The 20,154-nt window shown below is 34.9% G+C and overlaps 5 protein-coding genes across 9 annotated transcripts; 3 read left to right on the forward strand and 2 right to left on the reverse strand.

The window, feature by feature from the left end:
• Positions 1-5,919: 5,919 nt before the first annotated feature.
• On the forward strand, positions 5,920-7,277 carry LOC106616805 (uncharacterized). The gene is made up of 2 exons (XM_014233697.3): positions 5,920-6,147; positions 6,323-7,277. Exons 1-2 carry the CDS (start codon positions 6,009-6,011, stop codon positions 7,042-7,044), a joined length of 861 nt encoding a protein of 286 aa, XP_014089172.2. The 5' UTR covers positions 5,920-6,008; the 3' UTR covers positions 7,045-7,277.
• A 409-nt stretch (positions 7,278-7,686) lies between these two features.
• gammaTub23C (gamma-Tubulin at 23C) lies at positions 7,687-10,081 on the reverse strand. 2 transcript variants are annotated; one of them, XM_014233346.3, is made up of 5 exons: positions 9,863-10,077; positions 9,527-9,729; positions 8,873-9,463; positions 8,681-8,815; positions 7,687-8,607 (listed from the first exon to the last, which is right to left on the reverse strand). In XM_014233346.3, the coding sequence occupies exons 1-5, from the start codon at positions 9,909-9,911 to the stop codon at positions 8,212-8,214; spliced, it is 1,374 nt and encodes a 457-aa protein (XP_014088821.3). In that variant the 5' UTR covers positions 9,912-10,077; the 3' UTR covers positions 7,687-8,211. The 2 variants fall into 2 exon arrangements, with proteins under 2 accessions (XP_014088821.3, XP_036217719.2); XM_036361826.2 differs by having other exon boundaries at positions 8,681-9,463; positions 9,863-10,081.
• Positions 10,082-10,212: 131 nt separating this feature from the next.
• Positions 10,213-11,851, forward strand: LOC106617582 (putative nuclease HARBI1). The gene is made up of 4 exons (XM_014234882.3): positions 10,213-10,815; positions 10,876-11,045; positions 11,137-11,352; positions 11,410-11,851. The coding sequence occupies exons 1-4, from the start codon at positions 10,313-10,315 to the stop codon at positions 11,823-11,825; spliced, it is 1,305 nt and encodes a 434-aa protein (XP_014090357.3). The 5' UTR covers positions 10,213-10,312; the 3' UTR covers positions 11,826-11,851.
• LOC106617604 (uncharacterized) lies at positions 11,782-13,019 on the reverse strand. Of its 4 annotated transcripts, none has more exons than XM_036361830.2 (3): positions 12,915-13,019; positions 12,720-12,839; positions 11,782-12,650 (listed from the first exon to the last, which is right to left on the reverse strand). In XM_036361830.2, exons 2-3 carry the CDS (start codon positions 12,745-12,747, stop codon positions 11,899-11,901), a joined length of 780 nt encoding a protein of 259 aa, XP_036217723.2. In that variant the 5' UTR covers positions 12,748-12,839; positions 12,915-13,019; the 3' UTR covers positions 11,782-11,898. The 4 variants fall into 4 exon arrangements, with proteins under 4 accessions (XP_036217723.2, XP_036217722.2, XP_036217724.2 ...); XM_036361829.2 differs by having other exon boundaries at positions 12,720-12,860; positions 12,915-13,004; XM_036361831.2 differs by having other exon boundaries at positions 12,720-12,822; positions 12,937-12,974.
• A 19-nt stretch (positions 13,020-13,038) lies between these two features.
• On the forward strand, positions 13,039-14,668 carry LOC106617590 (DNA polymerase III PolC-type). The gene is made up of 3 exons (XM_014234894.3): positions 13,039-13,600; positions 13,678-13,844; positions 13,902-14,668. Exons 1-3 carry the CDS (start codon positions 13,318-13,320, stop codon positions 14,454-14,456), a joined length of 1,005 nt encoding a protein of 334 aa, XP_014090369.2. The 5' UTR covers positions 13,039-13,317; the 3' UTR covers positions 14,457-14,668.
• Positions 14,669-20,154: the final 5,486 nt, after the last annotated feature.

Raw genomic sequence — 20,154 nt, forward strand, 5'->3', positions numbered from 1 at the left:
ATTCTACGAACTGATTTCCACACAGCTACAGTTAGCCGGTACACTTGTTTAAACAATACACAACATGCACAGGCTCTAATTAATTAATTATTATATTTTAGTAGTTACAAGGTGTCAATGTGTGGTGCAAAAATTAAGCCACTGTTTCTAGGGTCACGAAAAATTCTAAACGCTTAAAATGTGCAACTTTAAACTTTTTTCAAAATTTTTTTCCAAAATTTTAAATTCAAATATTTAATAATTAATTCGTAAATTTTTTTTTTTTTGATAATTACTTTGAACTTTTTTATACGAATATGAACTTTCCAATTAGCATTTAACTCAGAAAGACATGCTTGTGTTTAGGAACATATGTATTTTTATTTTTGAATTGTTTTGACTTTTAACATAATTAAGATATAAACTATCCTATCTTTAAAGTGGGATAAAACTGGACATTGTGTGCTAAATTTTTTTAAAATCGGTTCAGTAGGTAGGGAGTTAACTCCGGACAAAAACTTAACATGTAACTTTTATATTTATAAATTTATTAGCGTAAATAAACTTGTTCAAAAAGTGTTTGACACAAAATTAAATTTCAAACTATAAAAAAAATATTGATAGCTAACAACTGAGTTCTAATAAAGAAAAATCAAAATTTTAATTTTTTCTAAATCACATAATATTACACGCTGGATTTAAATGCATTTTCGAGTGAAATAATTGTTTTGAAGTTAGTATGACTCACATACCATAGTTCTTGATTAGTACCTAAAAGATTATCCCATTTTTTTTTAATTGACTGAACGATTATTTGAATAGAATACTAATTGGCATCATTAAAACGTTAATAGAACCGAATTAATCACATGAAAAAGTAAAACTGATTTACCCAAGAATATTTATTTTATTGTTCATTAAAGATTATTTGTTTTTAATAAAATTTGAATTTTAAATTTTTGTGAATTTATTTAGCTCATATAGTTCTTCATTCCTTTTCATGCATAACCTTTTATATTCCTCCTAATATATTTAGTTGACTGCGAGACTATATCAATTGAATACTAATTGTCTTCATTAAAACGCGAATTGAGCCGAATTTATCACACACAAGTGTAAAGCAGAATTACGGAAATAGTATTTAATTTAATGTATATTTTTTCTTAATTGTCCTCAATAAAACGTTAATTTAGAACCTCAATTAAATCTAAATATCAAGAATATAAATTGTATCACAATTTCCGTTTTTAATTAACTTCCATAATTCATCATATAAAAAAATCATAATTGCACAAATTATATTTAATTCAATGGTACAGTATTCCCCGGATAATTGGGCTTCAAAAATTGCACAATAATTAGCTCAATTAACCAGGGAATCAATTAACCGATACTCGTCTAATGGAACAATTCGTTCAATTACAGGATACCAGCTTAATTGAACAACCTAAACAATTAAAAATAAAATCATATTTGCCTATTAAGTGATATTTTGGCTTTAGTAAAGATATTAATTAACTTTAAACGGAAACAAAAGAACAAAAATAAGACAATACACTTAAATATTTAGAGATCTTTGATTTAAAAAAAATAAAATTAAGGAATAAAAAAATTATTGTTAACTTGAGAAGTCTGTAATTTGCTTTTATATAAGTACTGTTCAATCTACGTGAAATAACATGCGATTCCATATTCGATAATTCACATAAAACCTTGTTTTCCAAATAAAAATATATTTGAATTGCTTTACAGAGATAGTTACTAACTGCTGCTTATCACAAATGCTGGAAAACATGTATGTGTGGCAATGTCAGATTATTTTTTTAACAAAAGTTTATTATTTCTTTTCAATAACACATATTTTTAATCAATTATACGCGAAAACCAATTTCAAAACCAGGTTCAATTAAGCAAAAAATGTTATACCGACCGATGACCGATCAAGTGGTTAAAATAAGCGGGAAAATCAATTAACCGCGGATCCATTAAGCGGGGAATACTGTATATATATTTAAATTATGTCATAATTTCATTTTTAATTAAATTTAAAAATTCATGTAAATTTAGTTCTTCAATTCAACAAATAAAATTTTTAATTTAACTGTACAATCCCTAGAATACAAATTGTTATAATTTTGTTTTTCAATCAATAAAGCTTTATTTATCATACAAATAAGGCATAAACTGTGCAATTAATATTCAATTGATTTTATAGCAGTTCGCAATTAATTAATTATACGATTAATTTTTAAATGAATTTTAACCGAGTTATTCTCATGACAACGTTAATTACCCTGAACTTGCTATATACAAATTGTTAGCTTAAGGAATACTGGTCGTGTCAGAAACACCTTATTAACATGTTTATTGAGACGAATTAGCTATAACATATACTTTTCTTAATCCTAAAATAATGTTAATTGTCTGTTAATCCTAATATAATATTATATTAACGAGCTCAATTTGAGTAACGGATATTCAATTTTTAACTACGCAATATTATTAAAGAAAAAACATAAATGAAGTAAACTTAAACTATTTTGATGTAATGCTTTATTAGCTGTTATTTTCGTACAAAGCCAGGTTGCCTCAGCCAATTGCCTTAGGTAACCATGTTCACTAGAGTAGCGGAGAGCAAAACAACCGAATTTTCGTGATTTGTATTAGCTAACAAGGCCAAGGTCCAAAGTAGAGTAAATTTGTAATTTTTCCAATACAAAAACTAAAGTTTACTTTGCGGAAGACAGACTTGAAATGATACGTGTTTCTTTAGTGTATTTTCTCTCCCCGATATTCTCTATTTGGGTTTGACAGGACATGTTCTTTCAACATACAATTTAAATATTATTAGACACAAATGAATGTACATATACGGGCCTCATAGACATAAGCAGAAAAAAGCTAAATTTTGTAAAGAAAATTAAGAAAAATGCATTCAAAATTCAAAGTGTTGTATGTATAAGGGCTTTTATGTATCAAAATTAATAGATTTAAAAAAGAAAGATTTAAAATTTAAATTTAAATGAGAATAAAATATGATTCTTTTAAATGTCATTTCGAAAATTGCAACATTTTGTGCAAATAGACTACACAATGACACCCTGTACATTTTTTATATTTTATTTAAATTTTTTTTATTTTTTGTTAAAGCAAAATGGCGAATACAAAATTATAACGAATACGTCGAATTTGCACAGCAAAAAAAAAAATAATTTGCAAAAGTTGTATTTAAAACATATATAACTGTATACGAGTATGTTAACACAAAGTAAATAAAGAGCATACTCTATGAATCCATGCGGGAGTGTACACGGAATATATTAATTATTTTGCAATAAGTAAGTAATTTTTAGGATATTTGAAAATCACTAACTGAATAATGGATTAGAACTAGACAAGTGTTAAGTAATTGTTATGATTTGCACGAAACAGTTGTACCAATTAAAGAGAACAGTTAGGAAAACTGTTGTAAAAACAAAAAATGTTTAAAAATAAATAAACGCTAAAAAATAATGCAATTTATATTTAATGAAATCAATTTTTAAACTAATTTATTTGAGCGTAACTACATTGCACAATCAAAAAATCAAAAATTATTTAAAAACCTGAAGAATTAAAAACCCAACCCACCATAAATATAACTATAAACAGCAGCAGCAATTCATAATTTTTTGCAAATACCCAGCCATAATTTTGATTTATTTAACATATCCACTGTTGAGCTTAATATTATTATTATTTGTTTTTTAATATGTAATAAATAGTTTATTTGATAATTAATTTTAAAAATAAAAATGTGCGACCAATTTAATAATTTTAAATTATAAATATATATATATATTTTTGTTTAATTAAAGCAGAAATAAAAAAATAAATACAAAACAAGTACCAAATACTAAATTGCATGTAAAAAAAATTAAAAGCATATAATTAAAACCAGAACCAGACAATTAATTATATCTTCATTTAAAATATAGGTATAAATTAAAGTTGCAAATAAGTTGTAATGCATACAATGTCTGTTGTCGATCGATCGTTATTGACAGACAAAAAACTGTTTCGTCACATTGACGATAATTAAAAATTTAAATATTAAAATAATTTAACTAAAGGTATTAGCATAAAATTAGTTTATGAAATTGATGAAAAGAATAAGAAGTGAGAGAAAAAATTAATTAGAAAATAAAAAAGAGAAATAAGAATAAAAAATTTCTTTTTGGAAAAAATATAACGCAATAAATTGTATTGTTTTATTTTTTGCTTGCACGGGGGGATTTCCCAAATTACGGGGAAACTCAATTATTTAGGCTGTGTTCAAACGAGGAAACTTTTTGCATTAACGACAGCTTCTCTACTGGTGCTTAGACCGAGTATACACGTGTAGACTTTTGATTTTTGATTAGCTGGTTGTTAACCTTATTGACACTTTTCTAAAATATTTGTATTATATTATTCAAATATATACCTATCCATTTTATCCGTATTAAGCGCTTGATCACTTTATTTTATTTTATTACAAAATTATCGAACGTAGTGGTCAATATATACATCGTCTCTATTGAGGGGAGGTCTAGGCATTAAACGAAATTTCACCTGAGAGCATGTTTTCATTCAATTTTATTAAAATAACTGTCAGATTTACAGATATTCTTGGCATCTAGTCCATTAGAATCACGAGAACCCGTATGTATAATACGTGGGTGTTGAGTAATTGATGCACCGAAAAAGATTGAATTTCGGTACCCAACCATAGTATATCGAAGACCATATGTTCACTTAATTTTGCTCCGTTATCTTACACCGAAATATACGATATAAAGTCTACCGGAACTAAGAAAATCTTTATACTAAGCATATGAGGACTAAAGGAAGTAAGGATCTGATATTATATAAATATATATTATATTTTTAGCATATTATTACCAGGAAAAGATGCCGCCTTAATTTCATTAAGGAATTAACAGATATTTTCAGTATGTTGTCATTAATAAGTACTGAGGTCCTCATACTGGTGGCCTTGAAACGTTATAGTCCGACTGTAACACAAAAATATCGAGAATATGATAATACATTAAGACCAGAAATTTTCCGGAAATTGTTGGCCCACCATTCCGGCCATTTACGACGGATGTTTTCTCGCAAACGTCTCAAAACGCTCAAATGATACTCTTTATTGACCGTTTGTCCGTGATTTCATGGTATAACATATTGCTACAGAGTATAATGAACGATTTTAAATCAAAAACTCGTTCAATACCATCGATCAACCACCATATTCACCGGATTTGAGAATTGAAGGCGATCCCGGACCTGGGCCTACAAGGGATGTTTCGATGATTGGAAAATGAGGTGACATATGTGTATCGCTTCAGAAAGAGCATATTTTGAAGGCGACAAAATAAATATTGATTAAGATTAAAAATTTTTCGTTTTATTTACAATTTCCTGAAACTTTCTGGTCTCAATGTATATAACTATCGAGTAGTTGTTGAGTTTCGGGATTTGTATGTATAAAATTTCAATTTTGTTGATTAATTTGTAGCTTAGTTATATCCTTTTTATTAAAATTACGGTTATTGTATATGAATTTTGGGTAGCCGTGACTTGTTGAGTTATAACTTTTTAAAAATAATTTCATTTAATATGTTTACTAATGACAATAAGCACCTGATCGCAAAAACCTTAAAAGATGGAACTACTAGTTACTTAAATTTGTAATAAAATTATATTTTGCTAAATATTTAATATTTATGTTTTTATACTCTCGTACTACTGCTACAGAGCATAACAGTTCTTTTTTATTATAAATTTATGAATTTCAACAATATGCGGCGAGTTCGTAAGCGTCTATTAGTTTTTTGACTACTAGTTGTATATTTAATACTAATTGTGGACACCTTATTAAAGAAATATGTGATGTCTAAAATATGGCAACTAGGTTGTTCATTTCGCCGCGGTATTTTGTTTGTCGCTTTGTATTTAGTATAGCTTGAATTTATTTTTATTAACACTTGAAATCTGTCCTAAATATGGATGAATTTAGTGAACTGTTAATTTGTAAAGTACAGACTCATCCCTACCTCTATGATGATCAACATAAGGAATATAAAAACCTGAACGCCAAGGAGCAAGCATGGAAAAAAATTGGAGAGGAATTAAAAATGTCGCGTAAGTATGAGCTTTAATCCGCAATGTTACTGAGAAGCTTACGCGGGAATTTTTCGGCATCATCTGCAATTAATGGTTACAATGTTGAAGTTTATTTAGTCTACGAAAAGTTATTTATGAAATTTGTACGTATATGTTGGTAGTCAAATAAAAATTAAACTTATTTACTTTTTAGCTATGAAAGTCAAGGCAAGATGGAAGAATTTACGTGACTCCTACGTAAAATACAAAAATCAACTGAATAAAGTTAAGGACGCTGCCGAACATGAAGCTGTGAATAATCGCTATTTAAAATGGACTGGTCGATCATATTTATCATTCTTAGATGAAACTTTAGCTCGACGTTCACTTTCTTCGACCCATGTACATTTAAAGCCCGAAAGTAGCGCCTCTTCGCCACCAACGAAACGTGCGACAAGTTATGATAATGACGGGCAGAACAATAAAAAAGCCAAAATGGATAAGGTGAAGAAGAAAAGTTCAAATAAAATTCGTTCAACTTTGAATACTTTAACCATCAAACGGCGTCATGAAAAGCCATACAAAAAAGAAGCTCAACCAATTGAAGAAAGTGCTCCATTAGTACTCAATGCAAAGATTGAAAGTTTAAATATATCACCAGAAAACTGCCTTGAAATTTCCACCACAAACGGCATGGCAACGAAAGACGGCATAGATTCCGGCACTAAATCAAATGACACTGACTTAATGTCACATTATTTGGAGGATAAGCGAAAATGTCAAGCACAAACTGGAAGCGGGGCAAGCGATGCTGTTGACCATTTATTTAGCAGCTATGCACATACATTCCGAACTCTAGCGTTGCGCCAACAGGTGAACATAAAAATTGAAATGGCAAAACTTTTCGCCATTGCAGAAATGGATAGTCTGCAGTAGGAAATACAAATAACACTTTGCTGTTGGCAAATCAACATATTTCTTTATTGTTTTGTATGTAAATGAAGTATTACTGTTAAAATAGTAAGTGTACACATAATATGTATTGGATGTAAAAATATTTTTTTTAATGACTGCACAGTTATTTCTTCTTTCTTACACTTCTTTACACTCGAATTCATAAAATTTAAATAATTTTCATAATAAAAAAGGGAATTTTTATTGTAATATAATATTGATTTGAATTTATATTGTCTGCTAAAAAATTTGTAGTTTTGGTGAATTTTCTTTTTATATACTAAACAGGGTATATTAAGTTTACCATGAAGTTTGTTATGCACAGAAGGATAGATCATAGACCCTGTAAAAAGATATATGTATATAAATTATCAGTATAACGAGCTGAGTCGATTTAGCCATGTCGGTCCGTCCGTCTGTCTGTCTGTATATATGCGAACTAGTCCCTCAGTTTTTGAGATCGATCTGAAATTTTGCACACATGCTTTTCTCAAGGAGCTGCTCCTTTGCCGGAAATCCAGTTGTTATGGGATATATTTTGTATTTGTGAATGGTATTAAAGCTTCGGCAGCTTTTTGTTTGCAGATTAGGTCTATAACTTCAATCATCAATTAAAATAATTGGTTGATTCGTAATTTCTTCAAAGAACATTTTTATTACTGATAAAAAGAACATTTACATTTTTGATTAACATTCAGTAAAATACACATTCGTAAAATGAAACGATCAAATATAGTCAGGAAATAATTAAAAGACTGAATTTAAAGCGCACTTATAAACGAAAATAGAAAATCTTAATAAACTTGGTTTCAAAAATTCTTTGAATACATTAAATTAAACGTGAGAAATATTACTAATCTAAGCAGTAATTTAACAATGTTGCGTTTTATATTTATATATATAACATTTTAGAAATGCATTAGTGAGTATGCTCAGAGTGAGACACAAATATACCAAAATGAAACTCAAAGATTTCAATGTAATTAGTTAAAAAAAATGAATGTGAAAGGATTAAATTAGATTCTTTGAATTTGTTTTGAAAATTTCCGAAGGAGGTGGCAAACTTTTATGGCTACATGAGGCAGAACAGTATATATATTTCTATTACATATTTAGATATTTATATATGACTTTCTCCCCACTACAAAATTAATGGGCTTCTTCTTGACCTTTCTTCGCCGACCACTGCAAGTAATTCGATTGAGTTGCTGCTTCATATTCCTGTACCAAGCAATCGACAACATCGCGTGAATCATCCAATTCAGACAAATCATCTTTAAAAATATCTTCACGCCTAAATTGATCAAGAAAAGCGCCACGCTTTTTAAGTTTGTCATATTGTCCAAGCGCACGTTCAAAAAGCGAACAAATACTGGTGTGGTTAGCAAGCATCAATCCTGAAACCCGATGACTACTCTGTACGTAAGGTGATGAACGTGATAACGCTACTTGTATGCTCGCAGGTCCCCAGGGAATGAACTGTGCTAATTTGCGCTCTCGAATACGTTGCAAAGACTTATGCACCTGAGTAGGGTCTACTTCTCCCTAAACGCCAATAAAAATTATAATTAACAAATTCGACTAAAATAGTTTTACCATATGTTAATTGGTAACTTACTTGTATTATATTCAAAATTGAAATATAACAATGATGGTTGGTTTTGTCAGGTCCCGTAGATACCATCATATTTTTTGGTTGTAATAGGCGACGCATAACGTCCAACACTGTCGTTTTGCGAACATTAACTGTTTGCTGAAAGAAAATATTACGAATTTTTATATTTTCACTATATTTAGAGTACAACCTTACATCATTATCTGTCGTCAATGGCGTATAACCCGTCATTAAGAAATGCAATTGTGGTGTTGGTATCAAAGGTGCTGTCAAACCAATCAGATTATTATTCATATAGGAAGGATAACGTAATGTTGTGGTGCTGACAGACATTATAGTCGAAACCAAAGTGTTGATTTGTGTAAAGCTAGGATTTTGTATATGTAGCCGATCAGTAGCAATGCGATTTAGTGCCGTATTGTCGAGCACTACAACACAATCAGCGCAGCTAGTTAATCGACGCAATGTCAACAACGAGTTATATGGCTGTACGACAACATCACTGATCTCGTCCTGATTGGGGAAAACACTGTATGTTTGTATCAGCTTTTTTGGAAAACGATCGGATAAACGTTCCATAATGTAAGAGCCCATACCAGAGCCAGTACCACCAGCTATTGAATGACAGAGCACAAAGCCCTCTAAAGAATCGCTACCATCTGCTTCGCGATCGATGATATCGAAAACCTCCTCTTGCAGTTTTTCACCTTGACTATAACCGGAAGCCCAGTTATTGCCAGCGCCACCGCCATGCTTCGACAAATAAACATTTTCCGGATTATAAAGCTGCAATTAATATAATATATTGTAAACAAGTGTGAGTTTTTAGAGGTAAATATATACGGGAACCTTTGTGTATGGCGAACTCATTATAGAGTGAATGACGCGTGGTTCCAAATCCAATAACACAGCCCGTGGTATATAATGATCATCATCCGCCTGATAGAAGAAAACATCTTTGCGATCTACACCATCGGTAGCAAAATCTTCTAACACACCACTCGGTGATATACCGTGTTCGAGGCATAGACGCTTCCAAAACTCAAAACCAACTACAGGAAAACAACCAAAAAAAAATTATTAGAATTTTAAAAAAATATGTATTTCTATATAATAGTATAGGTACATAAGTATATTTGCGCCAGAACTAGGAGCAGTCTTAACATATGCATATGTGATACACACTTTGATTGCCGCATTGGCCCAATTGCAATGTAATTATCTCGCTTGGCATTGCTTCGTTGATACAACTTTCAACTTTTATATAAAATTTACATTTATATTTCAAACACACAAACTTGTTTGCTTTAATAAACTTTGGGAACGAACAAAATTTTTAAATTTAATTGACAGAAGCTACTTAATGTTTTGGTAGCATTTGCATACTTTGTTGTTTTCGGATTTTGCGGCGAATTTATATTGACAATACGATAGTAGTAGGCATTGTATAAATCTACTAGGCTTATACAATGGTAGTAGGCTATCAAAAATTAATGTAAAGTACCGAATTTTTTATGTTTTATTAATAAACCCTTATTTACAACTTTCACAATATAAATATAGGAACGACAAATTAGCAATGAATTCTTTACCCCATTATTATAACCAAGCATCTTATGGAGCTGGCAACGCTGCATGATTTCATATAAATCAACATACAAATGTTTATGTTTTTTATCAGAGATAAATTGTAATAATTTGCTACTTATGGAGAAGCTTGTTATTTTAAAAGAAGTGTTTAATTTACTTTTTGATGACAGTGAGGATGAAGAAAGTGATAACAATATTAAAGTGATTAAAGCACATTTTAAAAAATGTAAAAACAATGGTGGTAACGCAGTTTCTAAATTGCCTACCCACAATTTTGAGCAGCATGTTCCAAGCAAAAATGATGAGGATTCCGTAATGGTCAATGGTCAAGAGAAAACAAAGGAAAATTTTGTAGAGGATATAGTACCAGAAATGCCCGATCAAAATTTTAAACAGCACTTTCGTGTAGAGCCGGAAGTGTTTAAAATAATATGCAAGGATATTTACCCATTCTTGTATAAAAAATATGGCCCTGGACGAAATGCCCTTAAACTAGATAAACAGGTGCTGATGACTCTGTGTTATTTAGGGAATAACGAAGCATTACGGTACAACGAATAAATTAAATAAAATTGTTAGTTTTATATATAAATATTAAATTTTTTCAGATCAATATCAGACAAATTTGGTGTTTGTACATCAACGTCATGGAGAATTGTTTCTAACGTGTGCAACGCAATACTTAGATTAAATGAAGAGAAACATATTATTAATTGGCCAAATCGAAAATTAGCTGAAAATACTTCAAAACATTACTGTGATATTTACAATATACAAGGTAATTCGAGTATAAAATATATTTAAATACATGGGATCGAGTACAATACAATAGATTAAGATAAAACGAGTTTTTTTTTTTTTGATTTTAGGCGTTATAGGATGTGTAGGAATTTGTCATATAAAAACCAGAGCACCAATTAATTCCAGGAATTCATATAAAAATAAAGCTAGAACTCACACTATTCCGCTACTAGCAGTCTCGAATGAAAAAATGGAATTTATATATTACTATGCGAACGAGTGTAGTTCATTGGATAATGTTTCATTAATGAAAAGATCTGGATTGGAGTGCCGAATGAACTCAGGTTTTATCAATTTCCAAATATTAAACAACACTTAATTACATTTTAATTTTGTTGTAGGTACTTATAAAATAACTAAGGATCAGCATTTATTAGGCGATTGCGCTTATCCGTCAAAGACTTGGTTAATAACTCCATATCAAGAAAAAGAAGGCAGCGAATTAACCGATGAGCAAAAAATGTTCAACACAATGCATTCTCAATGTCTCGAAGACATTAAACGTTCATTTGTTATACTGAAAGGACGGTTTCAACGGCTTCACTATATAGATAGTCTACGTTCTACCGCAATAACCAAATTCATTGCTGTTTGCTGCATTTTGCATAATATCTGTCTGCAAAACAGCGATATTTTAGATGACGACATAGAATATCAAGTTGAAGAGGAAGTTGATAATGTATTACAGAGACACAAGGATGATACAGAAGAGGTGGATTGTAAAAGAGACTTACTAATGAATTTATTATATGAATAAAAATCACATTAGAAAATAGTATACAATTATTCTATGATTAAAAACAGTATGTGGTTAATGTTGTAGGTATGTATTACATTCTATCTACCATTTTCTCAAAAATTGCAAGAAACTTTTTTGCCATTTTCATCTTTTCTTGGTGCCGTCTTTCTCTTGCGTCCTCCAAACTTTCGCAGCAACTATAAGATCTTTGACATCCTCTGCATTCGTAATAATTTCGATCATCATCACTTATTCGCCGACTTCGACATTCTTTACTACATCGATCTTTATCAGCAATTCTAGACCTCGCTCTTGCGTCATTGCCTTCTTTATCGTATTCCTTCCGAAATACCTTACTTTTTCGGCTTTCAATACCGATTCGGTTACGATTACGAGTTCCAGCACTAACATCCTCCGCACTACTATACTTTTCATCACTATCACTTCGAAGCCTTTTACGGGTTTGTCGAAAAGTTGATATCTCCGGCTCTATCGTATATTCAACGAAATCAAACTCGGTTTCACAACCCGTAGTAAACACCTCATTAGATTTTGCAGTGACTGAAGGTTTTATCTCTATATCTTCTTTAAGAATTTCGTGAATTTGGTCATAAAACTCCCAACTTAATTTTGTCTCTGAATTTTCCATCTTTAGGTATGTTCTCTTCAGCCCTTTCCATTTTGATTCAATTTGGTCATAAGCCAAACTTGTCCCAATTCGATTGTTAATTTCCTGTGCAATTTGTTGGAAAGTAAATTTCTTTACGCCACTTTGTAATTGGTGGTAATTTTTGTTTATCAAAGAAATAAGCAACGACGTTGTGTTTTTGGACCATTTGAAACCTTGAAAAGTATTAATTGCTTTCTGTTAAATTAAAATATAGCTTTTGAATTGAGTATATGTATAATCACTTTTAAAATTAGTTTCGCTATGTGCCATTATGTGAGTTTCTTTTTTAACTCCGTGTAAGATTTGATCTTCAGAAAAAATTCTCAAGTTGTCCTTTAAAGTGCTCTGGAACAGACAAAATACTGGAAATATTCGGAAGTGGACTAATTTTTAATTTTAACGAAAATATTAAGGTAAATTATTAATTCAATAAATACCATTGTAAATAAAAACACAAACAAATCCTATCAAACGTTCTGATATTCATGAGAAAATACCACAAAAACTAGAGCACTTTCGATAACAATTACATCTTTATCGATTAAAGGCGCCTATCACTTTTGTTTAACATCATTTATTTTATAGTTTCTTCTTATACTAAATAATTTCCCAAAAGAAATTTTTCATGTTAATATACATTTATTTGTTCGATAATAAGCCTAATTCACTTAACATTATCCATTTGCTGATACGATACTTAAGAATCGATGGTTAAAATAATCGAGTATATCTGGCTATTTGAACCGTATAAACAAACACAACAGCGTAGCCGCACAAAACTTTGCCAGCGACCACCAGTGAAAGGATATAATTTGAATATTTTTACAGATCAAATTAGTTATGTCCTCAACAGAAAAGGGACTTCTTTCTGATGGCTGTCGAATAGCATCTTTTGTGGTGCTTGATTTGGAAACAAATGATTTGCCGTATAATTTCTCGAAAATCGCTATTACTGAATTATGCATGTATGGTTTTTCAACTAGTGAATTGGAAACAGCACCAATAAAATTGGAAGAGATAGACAATGTAACATTAGAGTTCGACCGACCGCGACATTTGCATAAGCTTACAATGCTATTCAATCCAAGACGACTTATACACCCGAAGGCTGAGGAAATTACTGGTAAGAAAAATGTTTAAGATATCCTTAATATAATTGTGTACATATTATTCATTATATTTCCCAAACAATATTTACAGGTTTGAGTAACTACAGTCTTGAAAAGGAGTCACATTTCGATGAGAATGCTGCTGGTATTATCACAAACTTCCTTAAGCATATGCAACAACCTGTATGTTTGGTCGCACACAATGGTGTTACGTTTGATTTTCCGATAGTCAAACAGACGTTCAAAAAGTTAAATTTAGTATGGAAAACGTTAAGTTTTTTTTTTCTTTTCTATATATTATTTTTTTCTCTGTAGAATCTGCCGTGCGAAACCCTATGTATAGACTCCTTGCTTGCATTTCGCGTTTTGGATCAACAATTGCAACTCCTATCTTCACCTACCGACATATATGATTCCAGTGTTAGCCGTACTGATAAAGATCAATCCGTAATAACATCTAATTTTGATAACACAAAAGAGACTGTTGTGGAGGCAAGACCGACACTTTTAGACCAACTCGATGCTGAAACAAAAATAGACTGGCGAGCACGTAACGAAACAACACCTAAACGACCCATCGTTACAGGTGTAAAACGCTCGCATACCGATAACTCAAAAAGTTTAAATAGTTCTTTTAAATCAAAACGATCACTCTTTACAAACATTCGTCTTGACAAATATCCACCAAAAGATGTGTATAAGTTGGAAAATATGTATAAACGATTTTTTAAGAAGACACCCAAAAATGTGCATTGCGCTGAAGCAGATGTGGAGACTTTGATGCATTTAATGCGAGTGTATGGGAGTAGTTTCCTTACATATGCAGAAAATAATGCGGTTCGTTTCGAGGATATATCACTAAAACGCTGACAAAAATAAACACGATATGGAGTATCACTCGGCATACCTGTTTGCCCAATTGACAAACCAATATAAGTTAAGCATGCTATTATTATTTTATTATGGAGCTACGTATGCAATTGTTATGGATCAGTGATGCAATTATAATTAACTATATTTTTGATACCTTGGACATTAAGAAGACGTAGTAATAAAACATACAATTGTTTTGCTATGAAAAATCTGGACATAGTGTACCAATTGTTGCAAGAGTTTGCCCCGTTTCATATGATTAATATAATATTGTTTCTTCCCATTTTTCTAATACCCTATTTAAACCCAACACGATTAGGTTTCCCAAAATAGTGCCAGGAACAAGAGAGGCAATGCCAGTTTGCTTTATTTTCGTGCATTTGTTTGTTGTAGTTGTAGCGGCAGAATTCTGCCGAGTTGACAGTCCTTGGCCGGAATAAACCCGGGTACGTTCCGGTTACGTAGACCCGACTGTTGTTGTTGTTGTAACGATTATCTAATCCCCGTTTGGGTGATAAATTCTAGATTCGTTGTCGTCGAGGTCATCTAACGGAAGGAAACGAGCTGTTTCGACGGGGTCGGACCATAGGGAGAGGGGTGTTAGATGAGTGGGGTTTGTTGGGCATGCAAAGAGGTGGTTAGTGTCAGGGTCTATTCTGGATAGGTAGGAGTTTAACCTACTACAGTATAAAGAACGAAGTTGCGCGAGGGTCACTCTAGATTCGCGAGGCAACTCGAGCTCTGTGTCTGCAATGGGTGGTGATTTGACTCGTATTACGCCATTCTGCGAACTTTGGCAGTTATCGCGGTCGTATGAGGAGTGAAAGAGCACAGACTGTCCAAAGTGACGCCTAAAATTTTAGGGTTATTTACTGTCGGAATTTTTGTGCCATCGACTGAAATGTTCAGGTCCAGTCTGGACTCCTTTGTCCAATTGGTGAAGATGGTCCCTGTGGATTTAGTGGGGGAGAGTGTTAGGTTCCTTGCAGAGAAGAAGCGAGAAAGATCAGAGAGGTAGCCGTTTACTTTTGAACACATGCCATCGATTCCATTGCCCGACGTCAATATCGTGCAGTCATCTGCGTACGAGGTCATTGAAATTCCCGCTGGTGGAGTTTTGAAATATAGAAATTAAACAGTAGCGGGGAGAGGACACCGCCCTGCGGAACCCCCTGTTTAATTTTCCTGAGTTTGGAGTTTTGACCTCGAAATAGTACGGATGAGTGCCGACCGCTCAGGTAGCTCATGGTCTACCGCTTCAGCCCTGGAGGGAGCGTTGATTGTTCCAGGTCCTCAAGTAGCGTTGCGTGATTGACTGTGTCAAAAGCTTTTGACAAGCCCAACGCTACGAGGATCGTCCTCTCGCAGGGTGGCTTCTGGTTCAGCCCATGAACTATCTGGGCGTTTATGACGCTAAGTGCTGTGGTGGTACTGTGCACTTTACGGAAGCCATGCTGATGGTCTGCTAGGCTCAGGTGGTGGGTGAATGGCGGGAGTAACAAGGCCTCAAGTGTCTTCACTACTGGGGAAAGGAGAGTTATCGGGCGATAAGACTCCCCTTTGTTGGCGGGTTTCCCAGGTTTCAGCAGTGGGACCACTCTTCCGACTTTCCACACATCGGGTATTTGAAGAGTGGATATCGACAGGTTGAGAACCTTGGCGAGGTAGTTTACTCCCGGTGGGCCTAGGTGTTTTAACATCAGCATGCTTATTCCATCAGGGCCGATGGATTTAGACGATTTCGCCTTTTTGATGACACTCTGAACCTCCCCATCGGTGAAAGTAAATGGTGCGCAGTCTTTTGGCATTTTGCGCAGCCGTCGGGTAACACATCGTTTGGCCTTGTCGGTCGAAGGGTGCAGTATAAACTGCCGGCTAAAGTAGCTCGCGCACTTCTTCGGGTCCGAGCAGGCATGGCCATCGAATTGAATTTCAACCCGATCGTCATGTCTCCTCGGATTTCACAGGGCCTTGACAGTAGTCCGAAGCTTACTCACACCGGTGGAGAGGTTGCAGGACTTCAGGTGCTCTATCCATTTTGTCCGCTTATGATGATTTACCATTTGCCGAATCTCCAAATTGAGATCCCTTATTCGGGGATCACAGGGATCGGCATGGCGTAAGATGTCGCGCTCATTTGCTAATACAGCTGCTTCGGCTGGGAAATTAGGGCGGAGTTCCGCTATTCTTCCAGCCGGTATGAAGCGAGCAGTAGCAGCAGCGATCACCTTGCGGAATTGACGCTCGCCAACGATGACGTCCGTAGGAATGGATAGTGCGTTGAAGGTGCTCTCAGTAAATTCTGTGAAGCCGACCCAGTTAGCTTTGTTAAAGTTAACATAAGTGCGGTTATCCACAGAAATAAAGTCAGGAGGTTTCTCGATCGAGATAATTATGGGCAGATGGTCTGATGCAAGAGTTAGCATAGGTCGCCAGGTTATACTATTTATCAGACCACCGCTAGCGATGGTAATATCTGGCGAGCTATTACAGGTGCCCATAATTCTGGTGGGGGCTTCGTCGTTCATTGTGCAGAATGTCGAATCGTCTATCTGTTCCGCCAGCTCCATCCCCCTACGATCGTTTGACAGGCAGGAATGCCAAAGATCGTGATGCGCGTTAAAGTCGCCTAGCACCAGACGGTTTTCACCACGAAGTAGCGCATCTATATTCGGGCGATATCCTGTTGGGCAACATGTAACTGGGGGGATGTATATATTAAATATTTCGAGCTCGACATCGCCTGACCGGACAGCTATACCCTGACATTCTAGGGTGGTGTCCCTGCGGTCGATATCAACATCGATTTAGACGATATTGCACGGTGTTGTGCAATATGAAGGCTAGGCCTCCACCATTATCCCGCTCGCGATCCTTACGTAAAACGTTGAAACCTGCACAACTCAGAAGATCTGAGCGGCTGTTTAACTTGGTTTCTTGGACCGCAGCTATCGTTACGCGCTCCCGGCTCATAAATGCAACTATCTCCTCGATCTTGCTCTGGAGTCCGTTGCAGTTAAATTGTAAGAGTCGCGTTTGTCGCGGGTGTCCAGTCGTGATCCTGGGGGTGAGTGGGGTGCGTGTAGGTGGTGGTTGTTGCAGCTGTGCTATCCGCATGGGTGGTTGTCGCACTGTGGTGTTGGTTGGCGACGCCACTGTATGTGATTGCGGGGGCAGACTCCTACAGCATGGGGCAACATACGACGCACTCCACTCTCGTGTGGTGCGCAGGCCAGAACATGACAGAAAGTGCCAGCACGGGTCAGGAGGATACGGAGCAACCCTGCTGCTAGGCGTTGCTCCAATGACGACAAACTTAATCTAAAACTTACCGATCCAAACAGGGTTAGATCGTCGAAATAACAGCCCTTGGCCGGATAAAATCCGGGTCAATTCCGGTATCGCAGAACCGACTGTCGTGGGAACGGGTGCATTTCTTTTCTTCTCTTTTGCCTTCCCCGCTGTGATAATAATGTAATATTTCGATATTCTTGTGATAGGTAGAGTTAAAGGTGGTTTGTATTTCACGAAGTAATCGATATTAAAAATAAGAGAAAACATTTACTTCAGCAGCACCGAAGCTATCTGTCAGTTAAGTTTTGGTTAACTCAACGGAAAGAAGGAGTCTGGTTGATAAAAAGACATTGAGAAAACTGTTCTTAATCAGCTTGCATTTGGTTGTTGTTCACAACTGCAGCTCTTTTGAGAGCATTTCTACTTATCAATAATATTCGCTCAGTGCGCAATCTCATAATGCCATTGAATGAATTAATTATGCATATATGTACATATCCGAATGTGCTCATTTTCACGCTGATTCATATCATATCATATTCATACACACGAAGCTTAATGTAGTTTACTAGATATGCATATTAACCTGTTAGGAAGATTCTATTACAAATTTGACAGAGACATGGATATCCAGTAATCAATTCTTGTGGTTTTTTTGTGTAGGGGTTGCCTTGTCTGTTGGCAGAAAAACTAGGCATCGCCATCAACATCGTTCATATGACAATTGGGTCTACGTATCCAGAACGGATTTTTATCCAGCCAAGGACTGTCAACTATGTAGTATTCCTCCAAATTACTTATCGATTTTTTGCTGCTATAAAAACAACAAAAACATCTAACGTCTCTTAATTTAGATCGTCGCTCTAATCCTTTGACTTTAATACTATATACATATATAACTCTATTTCTATCTCGATTAATTTTAACTTTCACAAATAACCGTTAAGTAATCGAAACAAACATAATCTAAAACATTTAAATGAACTAATTCCACACTAGGAAGTATGGATTGCATATTCTATAATTAAGTTTGCCCTCAGCTTTTGAGATATCTATTTGAAATTTTACACACGTTGTTTTCTCCAAGAAGCATATATGGAAAACTTGTTTATTTGACAAGATATCTTCACTAAATTTTCCATATATTATTATCCAAGGCAGCGTTATAATTTCGCATCACTATCGCATATGGCTGCGATTCAAACTGACATGTAAGGTTGTCAAATATCTCCCTTCCGTTTTTTTGTCTTTTGAATTTCGCGGCTATGTACAAAGCGCTACAGAGCTCGTATCTGGCAACACTATACATAATTTGAAAGGTCTTGACATAACCTACAAAACAACGCTATGCATGATTAGTTTGGATATTGCGTTCAACAGTTATAGACGTGTAAACATGGAGTTCACTAACGCCGAAATTCGCGCTATTTTAAAGTTTTCCTTCGTTAAAGGCAAATCCGCTAGAGAAACGTACCGTGAGATTAATGGTGTTTTGGGGGATGGTACTCTATCACTTCGAACCGCGGAGGAATGGTTTCGACGATTCAGAGCCGGTGAAAACGAAACCATGGATAAGCCAGCCGGCGGAAGACCTGTGACGACAAATACCGATCAAATCATGGAATACATCGAGTTAGACCGGCATATGGCATCTCGTGACATCGCCCAGGAGATGGGAGTTAGTCACCAAACCATTTTGAACCATCTGCAGAAGGCTGGATACAAAAAAAAGTTTGATGTTTGGGTGCCGCATAATTTGACGCAAAAAAACCTTCTGGACCGAATCAACGCCTGCGATATGCTGCTGAAACGGAACGAACTCGTCCCATTCTTGAAGCGGATGGTGACTGGCGACGAAAAATGTATCACATACGACAATATCAAGCGAAAGCGGTCGTGTTCGAAGGCCGGTGAATCGTCCCAAACAGTGGCCAAACCGGGATTGACGGCCAGGAAGGTTTTGCTGTGTGTTTGGTGGGATTGGAAGGGAATCATCCACTATGAGCTGCTCCCATATGGCCAGACGCTTAATTCTACCATCTACTGCGAACAACTGGACCGCTTGAAGCAGGCGATCGACCAGAAGCGTCCAGAATTGGCCGACAGGAAGGGTGTAGTGTTCCACCACAACGCCAGACCACACACTTCGTTGATGACTCGTCAGAAGCTACGGGAGCTCGGATGGGAGGTTTTATCGCATCCACCATATAGCCCGGACGTAGCGCCAAGTGATTACCACCTGTTCCTGTCCATGGCGAATGCCTTTGGTGGTGTGAAGTTGAACTCAAAAGAGGCTTGTGAAAAGTGGCTGTCCGAATTCTTCGCAAATAAGGAGGGGGGCTTCTACGAGGAAGGTATTATGAAGTTGCCGTCTAGATGGAAACAGATCATCGAACAAAAC

This window comes from Bactrocera oleae, chromosome 3 (genome assembly GCF_042242935.1).
Source record: "Bactrocera oleae isolate idBacOlea1 chromosome 3, idBacOlea1, whole genome shotgun sequence".
Lineage (NCBI taxonomy): Eukaryota > Metazoa > Arthropoda > Insecta > Diptera > Tephritidae > Bactrocera > Bactrocera oleae.

What these genes read in the sequence shown, in the direction of transcription:
- LOC106617604 (XM_036361828.2), bottom strand. An exon ending in TAGCGAAACTAATTTTAAAA is followed by an intron (nt 12,651 to 12,719) that starts GTGATTATACAT and finishes ATACTTTTCAAG; the next exon opens with GTTTCAAATGGTCCAAAAAC.
- LOC106617582 (XM_014234882.3), top strand. Translation starts at nt 10,313, where the DNA reads ATGATTTCATATAAATCAACATACAAATGTTTATGTTTTTTATCAGAG. An exon ending in GGGAATAACGAAGCATTACG is followed by an intron (nt 10,816 to 10,875) that starts GTACAACGAATA and finishes AAATTTTTTCAG; the next exon opens with ATCAATATCAGACAAATTTG. An exon ending in TGATATTTACAATATACAAG is followed by an intron (nt 11,046 to 11,136) that starts GTAATTCGAGTA and finishes TTTTGATTTTAG; the next exon opens with GCGTTATAGGATGTGTAGGA.
- gammaTub23C (XM_036361826.2), bottom strand. Translation starts at nt 9,911, where the DNA reads ATGCCAAGCGAGATAATTACATTGCAATTGGGCCAATGCGGCAATCAA. An exon ending in GGGCCAATGCGGCAATCAAA is followed by an intron (nt 9,730 to 9,862) that starts GTGTGTATCACA and finishes GTTTTCCTGTAG; the next exon opens with TTGGTTTTGAGTTTTGGAAG. An exon ending in CAATTTTGAATATAATACAA is followed by an intron (nt 8,608 to 8,680) that starts GTAAGTTACCAA and finishes ATTGGCGTTTAG; the next exon opens with GGAGAAGTAGACCCTACTCA.
- LOC106617590 (XM_014234894.3), top strand. Translation starts at nt 13,318, where the DNA reads ATGTCCTCAACAGAAAAGGGACTTCTTTCTGATGGCTGTCGAATAGCA. An exon ending in GAAGGCTGAGGAAATTACTG is followed by an intron (nt 13,601 to 13,677) that starts GTAAGAAAAATG and finishes CAATATTTACAG; the next exon opens with GTTTGAGTAACTACAGTCTT. An exon ending in CGTTCAAAAAGTTAAATTTA is followed by an intron (nt 13,845 to 13,901) that starts GTATGGAAAACG and finishes TTTTCTCTGTAG; the next exon opens with AATCTGCCGTGCGAAACCCT.
- LOC106616805 (XM_014233697.3), top strand. Translation starts at nt 6,009, where the DNA reads ATGGATGAATTTAGTGAACTGTTAATTTGTAAAGTACAGACTCATCCC. An exon ending in AGAGGAATTAAAAATGTCGC is followed by an intron (nt 6,148 to 6,322) that starts GTAAGTATGAGC and finishes TTTACTTTTTAG; the next exon opens with CTATGAAAGTCAAGGCAAGA.